This window comes from Canis lupus, chromosome 33, assembly GCF_048164855.1.
Source record: "Canis lupus baileyi chromosome 33, mCanLup2.hap1, whole genome shotgun sequence".
Lineage (NCBI taxonomy): Eukaryota > Metazoa > Chordata > Mammalia > Carnivora > Canidae > Canis > Canis lupus.
The window spans coordinates 5,257,892-5,280,856 of record NC_132870.1 but is presented as its reverse complement, the minus strand read 5'-3'; the positions used below and the strand labels follow the sequence as shown (position 1 = coordinate 5,280,856).

At 42.2% G+C, this 22,965-nt stretch overlaps 1 protein-coding gene across 1 annotated transcript in view; it reads right to left on the bottom strand.

Annotated features, from left to right (window-relative positions):
• Positions 1-15,741, bottom strand: part of BMP3 (bone morphogenetic protein 3) — a 28,284-nt gene extending 12,543 nt beyond the window's left edge. The window contains exon 1 of the mRNA XM_072809916.1: positions 15,417-15,741. Within this exon, the coding sequence (XP_072666017.1) occupies positions 15,417-15,741 (325 nt within the window). The remainder of the gene's footprint in view (positions 1-15,416) is intronic.
• Positions 15,742-22,965: the final 7,224 nt, after the last annotated feature.

Genomic DNA, 22,965 nt, shown 5'->3' with positions numbered 1-22,965 from the left:
CACACTGTGGTACCATTTGACATACACTAGCCTGGCTATAGTAATAAAAAACGAAATAAGTGTTAGCAAGGATGTGAAGAAACAGGAACACTTCTACATTGCTGGTTGGAATATAAAATGCTTCAGTTGACGTGGAAACGTTTGGCAGGTCCTCCAAAAGTTAAACACAGAAGTATTACATGACTGCACGATTCTATTCCTCTGTAGCCAAAAAAATGGAAAACAGATCCTCAGACAAGTACATATATATGCATAGTTCCACTATTCACAATATCCAAAGGTGGAGACAGCATAAAAGTCCATCAACATGTGAATGGCTAAACAAATAGTGATATATCCATGCAGTAGAATATTATTTAGCCATTAAAAGTAATGAAAAGTTGATACATGCTACAATGTGGAGGAATCTTGAAAACATCATGTTAAATGAAAGATACAAGAGGTCACATAGTGTATGTTTCCATTTATGCAAAATATTCAGAGCAGGTAAATCCATGGAGACAGGATGCAGACTGATGTTTTTCCAGGGGCTGGAGGCATGCAGAATGGGGAAAAAAATCTCTTAGTGGGTAGGAGGACTTATTCTGGAATCACAGAAATATTTTGGAAATAGGTAGATTTGGTGGTTGTACAACATCGCAAAGGTATCAAATGCTGAATTGTTCACTTAAAAAATAGTTAATTTTATGCTATGTGAATTTCATAATTCAACAAACATTAAACAAACAAAAAAGATGACAGGGGTAATTTTAGAAGCTAGAGAAAGATTAAAGCAAGATCAGTCATGTTTACTAATTTGCTGTTTGTTTCCTTTACTGAAGCAGTACGGAAGTGTAAAAGTTATAACACAGCAGTAAACTTACTGGTGTGAGAGCTGAGAGCTCTGTCTTTTCATTATAAGACTACCAAGAACTAGTCCTATAAATTTGGCACAGGATTGCAATAGCTTCTTATCTATGGTCGTGTATAGCCTATTGGCTCTGAGCACTGGTGGGAATAGACTCACCCTGGTTCAAGCCCTGGCTCAGCCGCTTTGGTTATGCTAGTGTTCTCATTCATTACGTGGAGACCATACCTACCTCTCCTGCCATCAGAATTAAATTAGATACCCTCCATATTATGCTGAGTGAAGTAAGCCAGTCGGAGAAGGACAAACATTATATGTTCTCATTCATTTGGGGAATATAAATAATAGTGAAAGGGAATATAAGGGAAGGGGGAAGAAATGTGTGGGAAATATCAGAAAGGGAGACAGAACGTAAAGACTGCTAACTCTGGGAAATGAACTAGGGGTGTTGGAAGGGGAGGAGGGCGGGGGGTGGGAGTGAATGGGTGACGGGCACTGGGGGTTATTCTGTATGTTAGTAAATTGAACACCAATAAAAAATAAATTAAAAAAAAAAGAATTAAATTAGATGTGTGTAAAGCAGTTCATAAGGCACCCAGTAAGTGTTTCTTAAATATAAATTATGATTGTTATTAGTGCTAGCATTGACCGTATTATGGGGATTATATCTTCTACTTGCCTCACAAAGTTTACAGTGTAGGATGAAGGTTGGTAAGCAAAACCATACATTTTAATATTCAGGTAATTTATGTGAAATGATGAGCCACACATTGAAATTATCACACAGAAGTAATGCTGTTGTAGAGCTTGCCTGGAGTTTATGACCTCCCAACAACTTAAGAGTTGAATTTTCTTTGTGGTTTGATGAAAGTATCGAAATCAGTCAATTGTGTTTCAACTCTTCAAAAATGAGAGAAAGCAACAGAACAAACACAACAAGAGATTGATTAGTAAGGGCAGGGGTTGGTTCCTTCTCTTAGGATCATCTACCAAGTTGGTGGTAAGGCTAAACCCAAGAATGCCCAGTCCTCGGATCAGTCACCAGAGCTGGAGCCCTCCTCCATGCACTTGTTCCATATATATATTGGTTTTAGAAACATACACGCAATCGTGAAATTATGTTCTTGATCAAAAACATATTTCAGTAAAACAAAACATTTTTATAAAGATGTGGGAACTTAAAATGAGTTCATTGAGTCCCCAAGCACAAGGGAAGTGCAATGGGAAACATATTTTACTCATTTTTAACACTCTGTGAAAGGAAAGGAGGAAACTGCCATTTGTGCACATTTGTATAATCCATGACACCAGGATAATATTTTACAGACCTTTATAACAAAGCCATGGCATCAGGGTTGTTCAGAGACTCTAGCCTTAATTCATACCAGTCACCATAGCGTATACTTTTACCCAAACTTCTTGTAGCAGATGGAAGTTTAAAATGGAAGGAAGAGAAGTCTCTGTTCTAAGTATGTGGCAATGGAATGGTTGCCAAACATTCTGGCAAGGGAAAAATGAACTGCAGGGGTCTGGATGGTAGCATCTTAATGGGTAAAGTAATAGTACTCCTTCCCCCAACATTTTGTTTCAAAATGTTTCCTCCTCCTCCTCCTCAAAAAAAAAAAAAAAATAAAAATAAAAATAAAAAGTTTCCTTCTTTCAAACATGTTTCCAGACACCTTGTGACCTTCTGTTAAGCAGCCTCCACCCGTGTCTAATCTTCAATATCCTCTCGTAAATGCTTTAGAATCTTCCATACCGCCTCTTGTGATGGCTTTCATTTTAGCTCAGTACACTATTTTGAAGTCCAAGCCTTATGGCCCAGGCCCAGCTCCACCACACCCACTGGCTGTCCTTGGGCAAATAACCTAAGCTCCTTAAATCTGCTCATTTGTAAAAACAGCCCAACAGTATCAACTGCAGAGTTGTGAGAATTAATTGACAGAATGCAGGTAAAGCACATAACACATAGAAAAAACTCAGGGAATGTTAGCTAACTAGCATCGTGCTGTACAGAATGATGAGCCATTTAAGGTTAAACTGAAATATACTGTTTTTTTTTTTTTTTTTTTTTTTTTTTTTTTTTTTTTTGAAATATACTGTTAAGCGTAAAATACACTTGGATTTCAAAAACTTAACACAAAAATGAATGTAAAATATCACATGAATAGAAGTCTATAATCGATTGTATGCTAAAATGATAACATTTGGATACCTTGAATTAAATAGTATGATATTGTGATTTATAATAAGTATATTTATTTGATCTTTGTCCCATATTTGGCACAGAGCCCCTAAAACACTTGGTATTGCCTAAGAGATCTGTACAGGTGCCTTTTGTTATGTTAATGCGGTGAATTTAGAGGACTGGTAGGAAAAGGGGTTGGTTGACAGGGGAACCAACCCACTGATTGGGTTGGAATTTTTGGTCTCATCACTGATCAGGGAGGAAAGAGGACCTGGAGATTGAAGCCATCACTAATGGCCAATGATTTAATCAATCATGCCTGTATTATGAAGCCTTATAAAAACCCAAAAGAATTGGTGTTCAGAGTGCTTCCAGGCTGGTGAATACATGGAGATTTGGGGAAAACAACATGCCTAGGAAGGGCATGGAATCTCCATACCCTTGCCCCATAACTTGCCCTATGCATCTCTTCCATTTGGCAGTTCCTGAGTTATATCCTTCTATAATAAACTGATCATCTAGTAAGCAAATGGATTTCTTGACTTCTGTGAGCTGTTCCAGCAAATTAATTTTTTAAAAATTTTTTAAAGATTTATTTATTTATTTATGATAGACATAGAGAGAGAGAGAGAGGCAGAGACACAGGAGGAGGGAGAAGCAGGCTCCATGCCGGGAGCCTCATGTGGGACTTGATCCCGAGACTCCAGGATCACGCCCTGGACCAACGCAGGCGCTAAACCGCTGAGCCACCCAGGGATCCCTGTTCTAGCAAATTAATGGAAACCCAAGGAGGTGTTCATTGGAACTTCCAATCTGTAGCTACCTCCAGGGCTGGTGACTGGCATCTGAAGTGGAGGGGTGGTCTGGTGGGGCTGAGCCCTCTGCCTGTGGGATCTTATACTATCTCCAGGGAGATTAACTTGAATTCTCAGATACCCTGCTGGTGTCTGAGAATTGCTTGTTGGTGTGGGGAACTTCTGACCCACTTCACCCACATGAGAATTGGGTACAGAACATTTTCAGTATAATAATATAAGATTAAAATTAATTTCACTTGTTGCTTTTCATATTTTTAAGTGTGGCCACTAAAAATCTTAAATTACCTATGTGGCTCACATTTGTGGCTCAAATTAAATTTCTACTGGACACTGGTAGTCCAGGATAACCACACTTTTATAGTCATATTGTCCAAAAGGAAAGAAAAAAGGCATCTATTTTTTTTTCAAAATGCACAGAAAAATTAGGATTTTTGCTAAACATGAATACTCAAACCAAAAAGTAAGTTAGGCAAAAGGTTCCCTTTTTGGAATGCAACAGACTTTCCTTTACCAAGAACATTAGATAATTTTGGTGATTATTTTTTTCTTTTTAAAGATTTTATTTATTGGTGAGAGAGAGGCAGAGGGAGAAGCAGGCTCCATTCGGGGAGCCCAAGTGGGACTCGATCCCAGGTCTCCAGGATCAGGCCCTGGGCTGAAGGCGGCGCTAAACCGCTGAGCCACCCGGGCTGCCCTTGGTGATTACTTTTTAATCTTCCCTCCAGCTGTGGCTAATCCGTTCAATCTGCAGTCTGAAGTCTAAAATTAGCAAACTGCTCTACAATAGAGTTAAAAGAGTTAAATGGGCAGGTTAGCAAGAGTGCTTGATGGCACATCGATTCTCTACACAGCTTCAGTTGTGTTATTTGTGTAGTACACAGATACATCCACTACAGCCAACAAGGAACCAGAACCGAAGCAAAACAAATGTTTCACTTAAACACATATGAGTCGAACGCCTACTAGGGGCTGGTCCCTGGACTGGGTCTCAGGGCTGCACAAACACCCACCAGTGTCCACACCGTGGCAGAATGATGGGTGTGTGTGGGGGTGTTAAAGTAGCAACGTGCACCTACACCATGACACCTACCTACACCATGACAATGCTGGATGCTGCTTGCGGTCAAAAGTGTTAACTATGCTCTTGGAGCAGCATCAAAGGGAGCAATTAACTCCGCCCTGACTAAGGGGAAGGATACACAGGGAAGAGTTAACCTTTGAACCAGACTTTTAAGATTGAAGGGAAAAGAAGGGTTGTTGGAGGTGGGGAACCAGAAGGAGCCCATTCTGGCAGCATGCAATGCTGTATATCTGGATGCTTTTGCATAGCAATATGTCCAATATTTTAAGCAGAAATATATTAAAATGTCCTAAATTAATCTAGTTTTTTTGAAATCCTAACAGACATCTATCTAAGCTACTTAAATTCAGAAGAGGAGTAGCCAATTTACATTCAGCTCCTAACTCTATGTGCTGTATCATGCCCAGCACTTGACGTGGGTGGGGTGGGGGGTTGATGGTGATGCACTATCCCTGGCTGTTCTAGATGACCTTCTCTCCCACTTTGTTTTAACAATAAGCTAGAAGTCTCAACCATTTTGCAAAAAAAAAAAAAAAAAAAAAACCAAAAAAACATTTCTTGACTTCTCTAACTTGTCCTGTATTTTTGCCTTCTTTCACCTTCAAATATTTAATTTTCTGGGCAAGTTAATGCTCTTGCCCTCCAAATGACTCAACAAATAACTTCATTACAATGATCGAATGAGTATAGAGAAAAAAATAAGGAGATAAATACCTCCCTGCAAGTAGAACGAAGTGATAGTATCTATTCAATTACTCTCATGCTTTTTATTTAATAGATTTTTAAAAGTAATTTAACTTTTCAAGTGAGAGTCTTCATGTAGGTAATAACAGGAGTTTTGAGGTAGGCTTCTCTCTTTTCTCTGGGAGTGGTACAGTTTTCTCTACAGACACAGGTATTATATGTTCAAATATCAATGTGCAAAAAATGCTGTAGTGCTCACCTTTTCTTTTCCTCTGAAAGATTCTGATACCTATTTTGAACTAGAAACCTGAGGCATAGCTTCTGATTAATAGGAACAAACTGACATCATAATAATATAAAAACCAACGGTGGGTTTTATCCGGTTAAAAAAGCAATAGCTTATGCATTTTCAGGCTGTTTGTAGTCTTCGGGTACCAGGAGACATTGACTGCCACATAGATCTAATTACACCTAGAGTTAGTTGCATACTTCATTCTGGGTGCCCTCATTTTAACCAGTTCATTGATACAGGAGAGAGTAACTAAGATAGCGAAGGGCCTGGAAACTATGTCTTACAAGTTTGAATTGAATAAATTGAGACATGGCTTGAAGGAAAAAAAAAAAAAAGGATGATATGAAAATTGGTTATAAATACTTGAGAGGCTGAAGAGCGATCAAAGGGTTTTTCTTTCCAGGGTCAGAGATGAGACTGAAGTCTAAAAGCGATAGTTGAATGGAGACAGAATCCAGAACAGTGTGTGTAAGGAATGACTTTCTATGTGTCTAGTATGACGGTGAGACCCGTCTGGGGGAGTGGGCAAACATAAGGTAGTCCTAATTCAAGACCATTACAGGAGGATGTCTTTATGGTGTGGAGGTATGAGAGATGCATTAGGTAACCTCTCAGATCCCTTGCAAGGACCTGCAACAGGCTTTATTTTCAGCTCTTCCTAAGGAAATGTTTTGATGCCAAAATAGAACTACCGATAGGTGGTGCTGTTTTCTTACTGTTTGCTGGCACTAGCACAAACTTGGATTTTTTTTTTTTTTTTTTTTTTTTTTTTGCTGGGAATACATCAATTGCAGTCTAGTTAGGATTGCCATTGGCATTATCTTCTTATTTCGAATTTTCTAGAGTCGAAAGATTTGTGAATTTAAATAAGCTTCAGAAGTCAGGTGAGTTTTGGGCTAGACTCCTCTTTGCACACCTGTCAGGATTTTGCACCTGCTGCCGCTTCTCCCGCCCCATTGAATGCCTTCACCCGCCCCATTCTTCTTGATAATCCAGACTTGCTTTTTTTAAGGCAAAGCAGAGGCACCACCTCTTGAGGTACGCTTGTCGTGACAATGCATGCCTTCGGTTGGAGCTCTGCTTCTAATATGATTTTCATCATATTATTGTTCCTTTCCTTCCTAGGACCAGAAACTTCTTAAAGGAAGATCCCGTAGTAACTTTATCAGACTCTTCAGCCCCAAGCATAGGACTTAACTTAGAGCAGTGCTCAGTAAATGCTTCTTTCATGAATAAACAGACTGAATCCAACCTATTCATTGTAGAAATGCAAAAATGAAGAACCAGCAAGTTAACATTGATTTTGGAGAGGAGCCCAGCTCTTCTATTAACTATATAGACTTTTTTTTTTCTTTAGGAGTTTGATTAATAGATAAAGGCAGATGATTTATGTCTGTTTTCATCTGAAAACAAAGCACTTGAACCTAATGAAACCAAGGACTCAGTTGAGGAAACTATAACTTAGGACCTGCCGTGCCATCGTGACGGTTCAGCTCCTGTCCTGGAGTCATTGAGGCGGTGCCCAGGGAGTGGTAAGTGGAAGTTCACCTTCGTGCTGGCCCACACAGAATGTTTTCAAAGGGAATTAGAACATACAATGGAAAGCTTTCTATGTAAAGTCTGATTTTAAAACAAATAGACTAAATGAAATCTTGATGATTAGTTAAATCCCCAGAAAGCAGGGAAAACATTTTACTCATACAGAAAATATGTAACTAAGGACAAATTTTTTCCCCCTCCTTCTTTCTCCAAACAAAGTACAGCTGCTAGAAATGCCAGGGGTGCCTAGGAAAGAGCCACCTCCACCCCCAACCACTGGCTGAATGCTTGCATATTACCGAGTCCAGATAGCAGCTTCTCTCTGTCACCTTCAGCTCTCAGGCAAGGCGAGATGGAGACTCTAAATAGAACGCGAAGTCACAGAATTTTGTTTTTCTTGCAGAGTGCCAGTCAAACAACTGAGTTTTATGGGGTTTCAAGACAACCATTCTCTATGTCCAAAGTAAAACATGGCCAAGGATGATAATAATGTTACGTTCTTCTAGAATAACAAAACGTTCTTTAATCAGTTTATCTACCCTTAGCCTCCACCTGAGGGCATTCCTAGACTGTGAGCTCTCAGAGGGGAGACCCATGTCCCAATAAATCTTTGAACTCCTAGTACTTTGAATGGTCTGGAGTATTTATATCCTGAAAAATATTTGTCAAATGTGTTGAATGAACAACTGTGTAAACTTACCAGATTCAAAAATGTTTCCCACTTAACACCAAAGTAAAAAAACTTCCAAGTTTTTTCAACTTTTCAAAGTCAGCAGAAGCCCTTCTTGGATAGAAGTACCATATAGCGTTTCCTTTCAGTTCATCAGAAAAGAGGCATTATTAGAAGAGTTGTATATAAAGTAGAATAGCACTGCCATGTGACACATACACAGTAAAATGCCTCATGGGATCTTCATTCGTGGCAAGTTTATTTTTAAAGGATCCTTTGGTTGGCTGATAGCTTTTCTACTATCTCTTCTTATCTGGTCCCCTGAACATCTCATTTAGCTCAACTGAAATATTTATTGAGTGCCTGTTATGTGGCAAACTATACCAGGTCCTCAGAACACAAGAAGGAAATGAGACATGCTCTTTGTGCTTCAGAGACTTGCTTTACAGATCCCTGTCCCATGTCTTCTTTCTAGCAAATCTATTAGGCCCCAAACTCTGCAGCTATGAAAGAAGGGTAAAAAGTCTTTATTAACTTCTTTTGAAGTCCACTCCAGAGGAAAAACTGCCAAAAAGACAGGAATATACCTTCCAAAGTGAGAGAAGCTTGCCATTATATAAATTAATAAACCATTTGTCCACAGAAAGACCCACTAAAAATGTCAGATGAGACCAGACACTTTAATCAATCCAAGATTTCAGATGCTGGTTATAAGATACTCAAAACTTTAGGGACGTGAGCTTAGACGACTGTGTCTCAAACATGTGTCAGAATCACTTTGATGGCTTATTAAAATAGAGATTTCTGTGTCCCATCTCCTGAGTTTAATTCAGGTGGTCTTGGGTGGGCTGGAAAATCCCCAACGAGGTCCCTGTTGAGCTGATACTGCTAATCCAGAGACCATATTTTAGAATAATTAACTTCAAGAAATCACTATAAAAAGGTGCAACTCTGCTCCATTCAGCCACCAAGGCCAGGACAGAAATAGTGACTTCTTGAATGTGGATTTGGGATATCACAGATTGTATTACAAGAGGACTACCACCTCCCTATGTTTACATTGCTGCTGAAATTATATCCTTTGTGTTATAAACAATTGCACATGAGCAACAGTTTAGGTATGTATAAGGCTTGTGAGAAGCTAGAGAGAGATACCTTTTAAGATTTAAGAATATTTCATTTATATAGAGCTTCTAAACTTTTAATGAATTTTCACATTCATTTTTTTCAGTTGAGTTTTACCATCTTTCTGTGAGGCTGGCACAGTAAGTATGACTTAATCATTTGTTAGATGAAGAAACTGAGGCTAGCTACATTAGATATCTTTATCAATTAGCAATTCAGCCAAGATTAGCCACTAGATCTCTTAACTCAGACTCAGATAATAGAAAAATTAAAATACCAGGAATCTCTTCTTTACTTGAAAACCATTTTCCTTAACCCATGCCTAAGTATAGCAGTTACACTTAATTCAAATAGTCTTTTGCTTAATACCATGCAATATTTTAATTTTAAAATGTTCTTTGAAAGAAAAACAAATGAGATCATGCTGGGTCTCAGTTGTTTTAATGGTAAAATTGGAGGATTGGACAAAAGATCTTGTATTTCTACAATTATTGGATGCATTTATTTTATAAAAGGAATATTTAATAGACTTCAATCAGTAAAGTAAGAAGTCCATGCTGAAGATGGTAACGCAGTAGTCCAAAAATTTTGTTCAAAATTTGTCCAAAATGTTTATTCATAGTGTGCCCAAATAAAATCTAGCCACTGCATTTACCGTGGTTCTGTCACCAAGAAATGATGGTCTTAAAGGTAGGTCCATTATTGAAGGAGCCAATAAACACCCCATGCTCAATAGACTCTATGATTTATATGTATAGGTGTTTTAAATAAATAGAGGCATCTATGCCTTTAAACATACCATCCCTGAAAAGTATGGGTTTTTTTTTTTTTACATTTGTTCTTATTTCAGTTCGATTTGCCAACATATAGTATAACACCCATTGCTCATGCCCATCACCCAGTTCCCTGAAGAGTGTGTTACCGAAAGTACTGCTTTCAGGTACCACCAACATGGTAGGACACAGCACTACTAGCATGTGAATAGACTAGCAACTTTACGCATTTCCAAATATATTCCATATATGAGTGCTCTTCAGTTACATTGCCTTCATTTACTATCCAAAGTAGATATTATCCTGGTATACTTGTGTCACTTGATTAATACTATGTCAGTGTTTCCATTACATAATTCTATGTTCATGGGTTCGTAACATAATCATAACAGAGCACTCTGAATTGAAATCTGGCATAGGCAAGTTCAAGCTGAGACTATTTGTGATGATGCCAAATTTATTTCCACTACTCCCACCAAAATCAAGTTATTAAGATACTGATTACTAGGATATACAAATTGAATAAATGGGAAAACCATCCAAATTTGGGGAGAAAAGTCTTGATGTTGTTGAAAAAAAATTCTGAGTAGTGAATAGAAAGTATATGCAAAGTTGCTCAATAATTTTCACTAGGCTTTTTGTTTTTTGATAGGCATGATTTTTGTTATGTCTAATAAATACAACACACATTGGTGATTATATAAGGGATTTGATAGGTGTCTTGCATGTGTCTTTCATCAAGATATTAGTGGTGATGAAACATAAAGTGATGTGTATGGTTTCCAGTGAATTTTTCCACAAATAAAGCAGCTTTTCTGTTAAAAGCATAACACTGGTTGTGAAATAATGAATATTAACCCTTTGGAAGAAAATAAAGAAAGAGAATTCATACAGAAACAGACAAAATGGAAATTTAAAGACAGTGAGACTCTACAATTCCATCCAGAGAAGTTGAAAACATGAAAGCAGGAAGGCGGTACAGTGGCAACTGAACCTGAGCCCAAAAAAGTAACAGTGTAAGAAAACATCCTGAGATAGGTGCTAATCGGGAAATGAGAAATGAGACAGTTTTCGGTTGTGATATTTACTTGAATTTTGTATATCATCCTTTTCTGAGAAATTAAGAAGGCTCTTAACCAGTGGTTCCCCAACTAGATATCTTAGAACCACAATTCTGTGAAATGCTCACTCAGGGAGTAAATGATCCACTCTTAAGGGGACTCACTAGCATTTAGTGGCCCCAAAAGTTCCCACAGTAAGTAAAAATTATAATTTTTTCCAAACCTATTTGACCACAAGACCCAATTTTATGTAACGCCTATTAACATCTTCCAAAGACCCCTTTTTACAAAATTTCCTTCTAGAAAATTAGACTAGACTATTAGAAATAATAGGTTTTGAGATGAGTGGAGTATGTTTGAAAAATTGTCTGGTAAATACATCATGACAACCAATTCTTCTTGCATATAAGGGGGTTGAACTTGCTTTCCTTAAAGCCTCTTCTAAATACAAACTTGCATAATTCCAAAATGCTGAGAACAGATTAGACATTCATGTCCTTATTTAATTTTTAGAGATATCTAAACTGGGTCAGTCAAATGCTTATAAACTTCCACTGCTTAGATAAAATGTATGTAACCCTCTTGATATATTCTTAATTATATACATATTTTTAATGTAGAACTATTTCCTGAGTGAATTATCCACTTAGGGGATTTTTTTTTTCATTGACCCTCGCGGTCTCTTGGTCTCTTTGAGTGTGTCTGACTATACTAAAACGCTAGATTTAAATAATTTTTTCACGTAACTCATTCTCTTCCTCTTTTCCATTAGTATGGATAATCAAGAATTCATGGTTGGCATTATGGATTTTGAAATGTCAGAGATTGTAAAGCTCTCTTGACTATTACAGTAAAAACTTCATTGGGAGCTATCATGTATTCAAAGCAGTGTGTAATTCAAAGCAGTTGCACATCCAGCTCTGCTTCTGCAGAATGTACTACTGTCCTTTGAATGAAAACATTAGATAACCTGAGTACTCTTTAATTTCAAGCCTAGCTTCTAGGTGCCAAAAATTTTAAGATAACTATGTTTTAATAAAGCTATTACATTTTCTTGCCATTAAACCCATCAAAAACGATGTTCACTCACAGGCCCATGTATTTCACAGGAATGCTTATTCTATCCTATTAGAATGCTCATTCTGCCCTTAACTTTATCTCTCCCAAAGCCTTATCATTTAGCCTTGTACTTCAGAAACACATCAAATGAAAATACTTTATTTTTAAAGAGTTTTGGTCATGGTAGGAGAGACTCTTCCCTTTCTTATTAAAGGACGATATTCACTTTTGGGTCCCGATTACTTCAGTTTTGTTTTACCTATGAGGTTTGTGTGATTTTTTTTTAAAAGGTGACAAATATCCACTGAAATACAATCTTTTTGTAGTTATATGTCATAAATTAAAATAATGATACTTTCCTAGTAAGAACATGTGTGCTTTAATCACTTTCCTAAAGAAGTTAAATTTATGGGTAAGAAAAAGAAGAGTGACTATGGGAATGATGAGAAACTAATGAACACAAAATATATATCTTAAAGGATCAAGCCAGGAGAAAACCTCATGTAAAATACTCTTCTTTTATTACATAGTAGCCAGGAACAACTTAAACTGAGATCAAAATAAAAGCTGATTTCATATGCCTCTTGCCTTCCTTCAAAGATGGTATATTTTTATAAAGCTAAACTTCTCTGTCACCAATAGTTTTGTAAATGACCTTTTACAAAGGGAAAGATAAAACCTATCTTTATGTAAACCTTTACACATCACAAAAAGACTCACGAGTGTTCCAAACTTACGGTTTTGGCACGCCGACTGCATAGCATTGAGGGAGGAGAAAAAGGGGTTAGCAGAGAGTGTATTTAGGATGAATGCCACCCACCATCAAGTAATGATTTAAGTAGAAAGTAATCAGAGGGATACCACAGCAGCTAAATTTCAACCAAAGATATTCTAGATTTAGAACAATAAATAATTTTAATCAGGTATGTTCCAAGGAGCAAATAGTGCTCTAAGGCTATAACTCAGCCTGAATAAGCACTCGGAAAGTCTGCGGGATCAGCAACCACTGCATATATACAGCACACCACCTGACCCTCCACTAAAATCTGTAACATCGCTGCTACAGAGAAGCCTATATGTTGTGAAACCTAAACACCAGGGACCAGAAAACATATCTGATTTATTAAAGCAGACTGCATCTTTCACTTACATAGGAACATATGTCACGAGACAAAGCCTTAGCACCTTCCTGAAGTCGTGCCTTCTTAGAGCCAGAACTGCCTTATAATAAGGTCTTTTTAGTGTGTTAGTAACTAAACACTCTTGGAAAAGGTCCAACATGAACCACCTCTCCAGGAGCCTCCGTCGATGCAGTAACATGACACTTAAGCTTTCACAAAAACCAGTGTCTACGTTTGATGAATAAGTCATTAAGACGGTCTCTAGGATGCTAAAGGGATTACTTTTCTTATCAGGGCACACAGCCTTGTATAGATGCTTCAAACTGCAATTCATCATTTCAAAGGAACTTCTGGCCTCCCTATCAGAGTTTATTATTTGCTGGTGTAAGACCAGTGAGGCTGGTAAGGGACGCTAGAAAGTATAATGCACAGAATGAGCTGAAGCCCAAACGTACATGGGGCCTGCCTTATTCAGATCCTTATCCATCTCCTACGCATGGTTCACTCAGCCTAAAAGAAACAAACAACCAGGCAATGGGTGTGAGTGAAACAAACTCACATTCCACCTCCCAACCTTATGATTCATGCTAAAAATGAAACTTGTTGATACCAAAAAAAGCTATTCATCTCTCGGGTGCTTTAGCTACTCGCAGAGAATACCAGGAAGAAAAGGACTATCAAGCTAAGAGTGACTTGGGGACCTTCATTACTGCCACCTGCCTTGCCCCCCCCCAACTTCTTCCCTATTCCTGCTGCTCCCACACTGTTCCTTCCTTGAGCTCTGCCCTCAGAGTTGCACTGAACTAAAGGGGGCATTGACTGGAGTGGTCCGCTGCCAGGACAGCCTCCTCAAGTGGCTGGCATACTGTGGATAACCCAGAGCAGAGGGCAGCCCCTTACGGATTACACTCACGGTTTTGAGGACAAAGTAAAATCTGGTTCAGGTCAGACTCTAGTGAAAGACTTCTGCATTAGAAAGCATAATTCACATTTATTGTAAAAGTCACCATGCCTAGGAGCTCTAGAGTGTATTTACAGTGTCAACCTAGGGCTTTCCTTGATGGCTGCTTTGGTTTTCCTTTTTTTTCCGGGAGTCCTGCGTATCAAAGCTTTGGGAAATTTCTTTCTAGTGATTCTGACAGAAGTGATAGAGCATGAGTCAAGGAAGATTCTTGGCTATTTTTCAACGGTTCGCTGAAGATAGGCTCTGCAGTTACATTTCCCTTTATCGTGAATGTGGTGGACAAAAAAGCCCAGATGCGTCTTCAAAGCGTACAGAAACCGGGTCAGTGTCCAGGAAACTTTCCCTCGGGCTGTTAGCACCAGGGAGGCAGGCTGTTAGCGCCAGTGATGCGCTCGCCACAGGGGACAGGGGGAACCTTGCTAAGCCCGGGCTTTCAGTCTGCAGTGATCTGTGCGTGTGATGAAAAATGGGATGAGCAGATTTTCATCCGCAGACTCCAGGAGGTGTTTACCTCCCCCGCGGGCCACCCCCACCCCTCAACTCCTCCCAGGTTAGACTAGGTACAACCTCCATTTGTCCAGATGGGTTTTAAATAATGGAAACACCCGACCACCTGGTTCAGCTTGTGTGTTTGCCACCGAGCGGCCAGCGAATAGGGAGCGTCCGCTGCAGTAACGCGGGGGGCGCGACCCAAGGGGGGTGCGAGGCCTGGAGAAGCCGCCGTCCAGAAGGCGAGGGAAGGCGCCTCGTCCGAGTGGGACCTTCCCCTCTGGTGCCCCGGAGTTGGCATAAAATGACATCCGCCTTTGGGTAAACGTGGCTCAAGCCCGGTCCAAGGGAATTTCGGCTGGCTGGCTTTGGAGCCCCAGCACGGGGCGCCCCAGGGGGGCCCCGGGCGCCCAGCGCAGGAGGGCTCCGCCGGCCATGGGGTGGCCCCTTCCCCCGTTCCGGGCAGCTCCCGCAGCCTCCCCCTGACCTACTCGGTTGCTCGGCCCTTGCTTCTCTCCAGATCTCCCTCTCAATTCGGGCTTTGCAGCTGGGCCTACTCGCCGGCGCGACGCGGGCTCGGTGGGCAACGGCCCCGGCGTCTCTAAGTAGCGTCCGCGAGCAGAGGGCGGGCGAGAAAGCCGGGGAGGGGGTGTCCCCGGACCCACCTGCGGCGCGAGCGCGGAGAGGGGGCGCCTGGGCACTCACCTGCTGCTCCGCCTCGGAAGCTGCGGACCGTGTTGCCTTCGCGCAGGGGCTGGGGGCGCGCGGGCTGCGAGCCCCGCTCCGAGGCCCCCCGCGCGCGTTCCGCCCGGGCCCCGCCGCCGCCGCTGTACCTGTCGTAGAGCCGCAGCATGTGCTCGGACACCTTGTCGAGCGGCCGCAGCACCGGGCCCGAGCCACCACCTGCCGCGCGGTCTCCGGACCCGGCGCCGTGCAGCTGCGGGAGACCGGGCTTCGGCCTCTCGGCGCGCGCCAGGCTCCCGCAGAAGCAGCCCAGCCACAGCCAGAGCAGCCCGCGCGCCCCAGCCATACCGGGACCCGGCGCCGCGCGCGCGCTCCCCGCGAGGCGGGCTGGGGACAGGCGCTCCGGGGCCGCGACGGATCCCGGGGGCTGGACCTCAAATTAGCGGCGGCGAGCTGCAGCGGGACCCCGACGAGCCGCCGTCCGCGCGGGCGGACCGCAGAGCCGCAGGTGGGCTCCCCGCGCAGGGCGCTGCGGGCGCCGTCCTCGCCGGGGCGCCCAGGAAGAGCTGCCGCCGTGGCGCGTGTGGCCCGGGTGTCTCCAGGGTCTGATCCTAAGCGCCTTCTCCTCTCTATGTTCCAGAACACCCGGCCCAGACGGCCGCTGGGGAAGGGCACTAGCGCTGCGTCGGGTCTGGGTGCGCGCAGCGGTCCGGAGGGCGCTCGCTCGCTCGCCTGTTCCAGGGATTGGAGCAGCAGCGGTGCGGCAGGTCCGAAGAGTTTTGAGTGTGTGTGCGTGTGTGCGTGTGTGTGTGTGTGTGTGTGTGTGTGAGTGAGAGAGAGAGAGAGAGAGAGAGAGAGAGAGACCACTTGGTTCTTCGGCCGCTCCGTACGCTCCGCGGCCAGGCTCGCTCGCCCTGGCCCTGTAGGCAGCCTGACCCTGCTGCAGCCCGGAGAGGAGGAGAGGAGGGAGGGGAAGTAGCCAGCGAACCAGCAGGGGGAGAGAGAGAAGAGGAAGTAGGGGTGGGGTGCCTGGGAGAGGAGGGGGAAAAGGAGAAGATCCAGGAAGAACGGGTAGAAGGCACAGGGTGTGTTCTGATCCCTCCAAGAATATTGATTGTGCCCAGGCCTTCAAGAGGGCAGAGGCGAATAAACTTCCTCCTAGTCTCTTTCTCCTCTGATACCAAACAAAATCAAGGTGCGCGCACCAGCCTTGCTTGCTTCCTTTCCGGAGCCTCTCCTTATCAAGCTGTGCACCCTGCACCTGTGCCTGGGTGCCACCCCTCCTGTCTCTCCGAGGGCTCACCCATCACAGCTCCTCCTCTGCCACATCTTCACTTCACATCTCCCCCCCCCCACCCCCCCGGGAGGAAAATAGGTGTGAGTCAATCCTCCTTAAGGACGGATAAACAAGCAAACGTGCCACAACACCCACTCCACCACTTCATTCCCCTTAAGGGGTTTCTCTGTAGGACGGTGGCTAGGGATGAAACAACCACTTCTGGGACATCCAGGAATCCAGAGCAAGCGCTTACGGTTTCTCATTCTGAGATCTGTGCTCATTCTTTTTTTGGCTGTAAAGTGGAGGTCAAACTCTTAGTTAACATTTACCCCACACTCCCCAGGCCCTAGACACTCATTATGCTTTATGTTTCACCTGTATTTTTTTTAAAGCAACCTCTACCCCCAAGGTGGAGCTCGAACCTACAACCCTGAAACCAAGACCCGCAAACTCTACCAATCTAGCCAGCCAGGTGCCCCTCACCTGTATTATCTTTAAAGAGTTTTCACAAGGAAGCTCTTTTTACAGATGAGGAAACTGAGGGGAAGAAAAGGACACTCCTAGGTGACACAGCTGAGCTCCAAACTCAGAAAGTCTGACTCCTGGCCCCTACTCACCACACTATTATTAATGAAGTTAGCACTTAAACTGACTTTTCAATATGACAGTTATGGAAATGTTCTTAGCAGGGAGCACAGCCTGGTGCAGTAAGGCCCTTAGTGAACATCTGTCGTGCTATCCGTCCCCTCCTTGGGAGCAGAGTGGGGGCTTACCAAAAGGAAGATAGGCTCCCAGATCACAGTGGGTTTGCGAATCCCACTTTTTTCTCTGAAGGAGAATAAGGACATGTCTCTTTTAGAGTTTTGTTTTGTTCAGCACTGTTTTGGAAAGCAGTGCTCAAGTGATAGGCGCCCTGACTAGCCTTTAATAGGAGCTCAATCCCTTTTTATCCCAAATTTATCCCAAAGGCAGACTGCATTCTCCCCCACTCTGTCACTTCTCAGCCCCTTGTGGTCTGCATTTTGCCCCCAGCCACCCCTAGAACTGTTTTGCAGATAATAATGCATAGTCCAAGGGTGGTTGTGTGGATTATGGGGATCATGTGTGTGATCTTTCCTTGGCATCAAGAGCATAGTAGCTTTTGTGATTAATAATGAAGACCCAATTGCAAATTTCAATAGACCCTGGAAAGTCTCTCCTGATTTTTCCCTGTGAGTCTTTGGTTCTTTCCTTCTCCTTTCTGCTTTAAGTTCTATGAGCTGCCTCCACTTTCCAGGTCTGCCTCCAATGTTCCTCACATCTTTATACTTAGCCCCGGAAGATGCCAAACTGAGAAGAAAAATCCTCTGCTTCAGTGGTCACCTCTGACCTTTCAAGTTATATGGTCCTGGGTCTCTACCAGCCCCCCTCTGCATTGCCAAAATTTCACCCTTCTCCCCTCTGTAGCCATCCCTAAGGCTTCTCTTCCTTCTCTTCCTCTCTAGTGTATAACTCTATGGCACCCTTTGCCACTCTGCATTCAACATAATTCTTCATCTGTAGAAGCTGTAGGTGGTGGGGTTGACCGCATGTCTTCAATGCCTACCTTCACTTCACTTCTTCCCAGATTTATATACTTCACTCCCCTTTTTTAAAGATTTATTTATTTATTTGAGAGATAGTGCAGGTGAGGAGGTGGGAGGGGCAGAGGGAGAGGAGAAAGAATCTTCAAGTAGGCTCCCCACCAAGCATGAAGCACCATGCAGGGTTCAATTAACCCTGAGGCCATGACCTGAGCTGACATCAAGAGGCAAACGCTTACCCACGGAGTTACCCAGATGCCCCATGTACTGTCCCTTTCTTGTGCTTCCATTTTCTTATTTGAGCCATAAGTGCAAAATAATAATTCCTGTCTCACGAGGTTGTTGTAGAGAATCCTTGAGCAGTCAGTGTCGGGAGATTAAGACAGTGCCTACCACATAGCAGATGCTTAAGAAGAGTCAGCTATGAGCTAAGATAATTGCTTGTATGTTTTTATGTAAAGCAGCAGTCAAGCTGTATCCAGCTTTATATTCCAGGGACTAGCCATCACATTCAGAAGAGACAAAGTAACAAGGAGAGGATTAGCAGGTAGAATAATCCCTAGCTGAGACACTCAGCTGTAAGAGCAAGGCTGGAGAGGAAAGTGTAGATGAAAGCCAGCAAACTGAAGAATCCTGGTGGAGGCCAAGCCCTGGACTCAAGGAGCCTACACCCAAGAAGATGGAGCAAGGGATGAAACAGGTGTAGGAAGCAGTATCATGTCCAGGAATGCCAAATAAATGGCACCCATGCCAGACACTCTGAGTGCCCTCCTAGGGAACTGAGACCAAATAGAAATGGAATTAATAGTTCCTTCATTAGAACATCTGGAGATGCCATCTTATGGTACTTCAGTACCACAGTGTTTCTTTTGTCAAAGGCCATAGAAGCTTAGATCTGGATGGATTAACTAGTCTCCAAATGCTGGCATCTTTAGATGCCTTCCTCTCCAAGGAAGAAATTATAGGACTTGTAATTCTGGCTGGGCATCTGGCTTACTTGATGTATGGAGGATTTAGAGCTATTCAGAAAGAGGAACTTCAGAATTGAATATGATTGTGGTACAAGTGCCTGTGTCTGATTTCTTCTTGAGCCTGGTTAATTGAAATTTGCTTTATATTTTAATAACAGGAATTTCCTCTTTTATGCTAGAGAATAAGTGTTACCATTACAGCCTACCAGTGAATCGGAGGACATTTATATCAGTCTCTTTTCCTAAAAGGAAGGAAAGTTAAAGACATTTTTATAAAGCAAACACCAATTTAGAATTTTAGTGGATTCTGTTGAATTGAGCTCTACTTTTCACCACAAAATCCTGCCTGTGTATTTATGTGTATTAAGCATGTTTTATTAGATCCCTTAAGCACGGTATACCTTTATTTCCAAAAAACTCCATCAAATTATTATTGAGTATGTATGTAAGGCTGCATTAGCAGTTGTGGGGAGAATATGCGAGAATGTGTCTTAGACTGGGAGGAGTTTCCCCTCTAGTAGGTAAGCCAAAGAAACCCACACGGGACAGTGAACAAATAGTGGGAGAAGGCTTAATTCAGTGTTCACCCATATTTTGGAGACTAGGTCACAATTTGCTGTGTCAGTAATAGGAGGAGATCAGTGGGAGATGCAGTAGCCAGGGAAAATTCCCTGGAAAAAGTAGGGCTTCATTTAGCCTTGAAAAATGGGTAACATTTTAGAGCCAAACATGAAGGACTTGTAGGTTAGGAAAGAATAGCAGTAGGAGAGAAGCTGCAGAAGTGGGCCTGAGCTGGCTCTGTTACTAAGGCCGAGTCCTGTGGGACAAAGGCTGATCTGACTTTATGGAGTATTTATGCAGGAGAGCACAGGAAAAATAGAGATGGGATGCAGGGTGGAATGAGTTTATGGAGGACCTGGAATGCTAGATCTCGGGCAAGGAGGCAACCCTAGAAAGTTTTTGAGAATAGAAGGCTGTCTCATGGCCAAAACTTTCCAAAAATGGTCTGGAAAGTTTTAGTAATGAATAAATTTCCTGCCTCCAGAAATATATACACATAAGGTGGATGGCAAAGTAAAGACAGTTTAAGGTTGATTCAAAAGCAGCAGGCTGATTGAAGATATTTATTATTTTTTTAGGATTGTATTGATTTATTCATGAAAGACACAGGGAGAGAGGCAGAGACACAAGCAGAGGGAGAAGCTCAGGACTCAATCCCAGGACCCCAGATCACAACCTAAGCCAAAGGCAGATGCTCAACCACTGAGCCACCCTGGCGTCCCCTGATTGAAGATATTTAATACCTTATGAGTTGCAAACTTATCTGGGGGCAATAAAACATGTATCTATTTGTATATATCTCAATCACAGTGGCTTAAACACATAGGGGCTTATTTTTCCTCCTGTTGTAGGAAGTCTGCAGTTAAGGAGCTGTTGGTATCTGTTCAGGGCTTAATGAATGTCATTATTAGTGTTTTATGGGACTCATTTATCATTTCTCTACTTTTTGCTGCCTTAAGGTCACAAGATGCCTTTTGCAACTTCAGCCATCAAGTGCTTTCTCAAGGGAGAAAGGAGAAGGAGAGGGGAGGCACCGGCTATATCAGTTCCTTTTCACTGGGAAAGCGAAACCTCTCTCAGACCCCTGGCAGGTATCTCTTTTTTCTCACTGGTCAAAATTTTGTCACATTGGTCACCCCTACCTGCAAGGGGGACTGGGAAATCAAGAGTCTTGTCTGGGCCTCCGCACACTGCCATTGCAAGAAGAATTGGAGTTCAGTTGTCAAGGAAGAAGGAGCAGTGAACATGTAAAGTCACTAACAGGGTCTTGTATAAGGACCCTCCAACGTGAACAGTGAATGAATCTTCAACCCATGGACGGGTTATTTTCTGTTCTACTTGTGAACTTGCTTAGCTTTTCTCCAGTTCCCAACCAAAAACACATCAAAACTCTCTTCCTTATCTGGCTCACAAACATCGATCACTTTCCTTTCTTTGATCTTTGAACTACTTTAAAAAGTTCACTTGACATTTCACTTTCTCACTACCTCCAAATCACATCACTTCATTTTATTTCTAACCATCTGTAATCTGATCTTTGTACTCGTACTGTTCTTGTGTTAGGCGCTACACTTCTAATCACCAAACCAACCCCTCCCCACCACTGAGTCTTCAGCCTTATTTATCTTGAAGGCTTTGACACTATTTACCACCCACTTTTGGGATCTCTCTTCCTTTTTATCTTATGTGTGTGGCACTATTTTGGATCCTTCCTATCTTTTTGATTATTCCTATCTTTGTTTCATTCACTCAGCAAATATGCAGTGTCTGTTGTGTTCTTGACACTTGATTTGGTGTTGAGAATGCAAAGATGAAATAAAAATGGCCCCTGTCTTCTGAAAACTTAGTCTACTGGGGAGATAAGAATATTGCCACTTAAGAAACCTTAAGATAATGTTGAATGGCTGCGTAAGGCAGGAAGTGCTACAAGGAGGAGATGATGCTTGAACTGAGATTTGAAAGTTAAGTAGGTGGTTTTACAGGATTATTTCAGATAGAATATTCCAGGCAGAGGAAGTTTCAAGAGCACAGAAGTGAGAGAGGCCTTTCCTCTGAGATCCTCATCCAACTTTATGCCAATAGTTTTCTCCAGTAATTTCCTCAGTTAACTCACTGTAGCTGTGCATTTTTATTTATTTATTAGGAACTCCAAAATGACTTTCCTAGCCTAAGCTTCTCTATAGAATTTCAGAATCCTATTTTTAAAAAAGATTTATTTATTTATTTATTTGAGAGAGAGAGAGAGAGAGGGAGAGAGGAGAGAAGCAGACTCCCCGTTGAGAATGGAGCCTAATGTGCAGCTCGATCTCATGACACCGAGATCATGACCCCAATTGATATCAAGAGTCAGGTGCTTAACTGACTGGGCCACCCAGGTGCTCCAGGCTCCCATTTTTTAATAAACTTGTGGATATGCTGTTGGCATCACACAAATTCTGTGCATCTTAAATGAAAATGGTCATCCTTCACCATCTTATTCTTGGTTTCCATTCTTCTATAAATGGCACCATTATCCTTTCAGCCATCCAGGTTCCCTGTCTCAGACTCACATTCCCCCCTCTTCCTCTCTCTGACCACTAGAGCTAATCCATCACTAAGTCACACAGAGGCTACCTCTTTGATCTCTCTTCCACCTGTCCTCTTTATTTTTACTGCAACCTCTTTCATTAAGTTACTAGTTTATTCTAACCTAAACTCCCAAATGGTTCTCCATTCATCCTCACTCCTGCTGTATTTGATTTCTATTGCTGTATAACAAGTTACTACAAACTTAGGAGCTTAAACCCACACCCTCACAGGTCCTCCAATCAGAAGTTCAGGTGGGCTCATCTGGCTTCTCTGCTCAGGGTCTCTCATTCAAGGTGTTGGGTAGGTGGTGTTTCTATTGGAAAGCTCTGAGTAAGAATTCTCTTCCAAGCCCATTCACTGTTGGCAGAATCCAGTTCGTTACAGTTTCAGGATTGAGGGCTCATCGTCTTGCTGGTTATTATTAGCAGGGCTTGTCATTAGCTTCCAGAGGCCACCTGTCATTTCTGCCATGTGGTCGCCTTCATCTCCAAGCCACCAGTGGAAAGCGTCTTACATGTTTAATACAGTATTTCTAATTTCTTTCTCCAAAAAAAGATCCCATTCTTTTTAAAGATTTTTTTTTAAAAAATCTACTCATGAGAGACACAGAGAGAGAGGCAGAGGCAGAG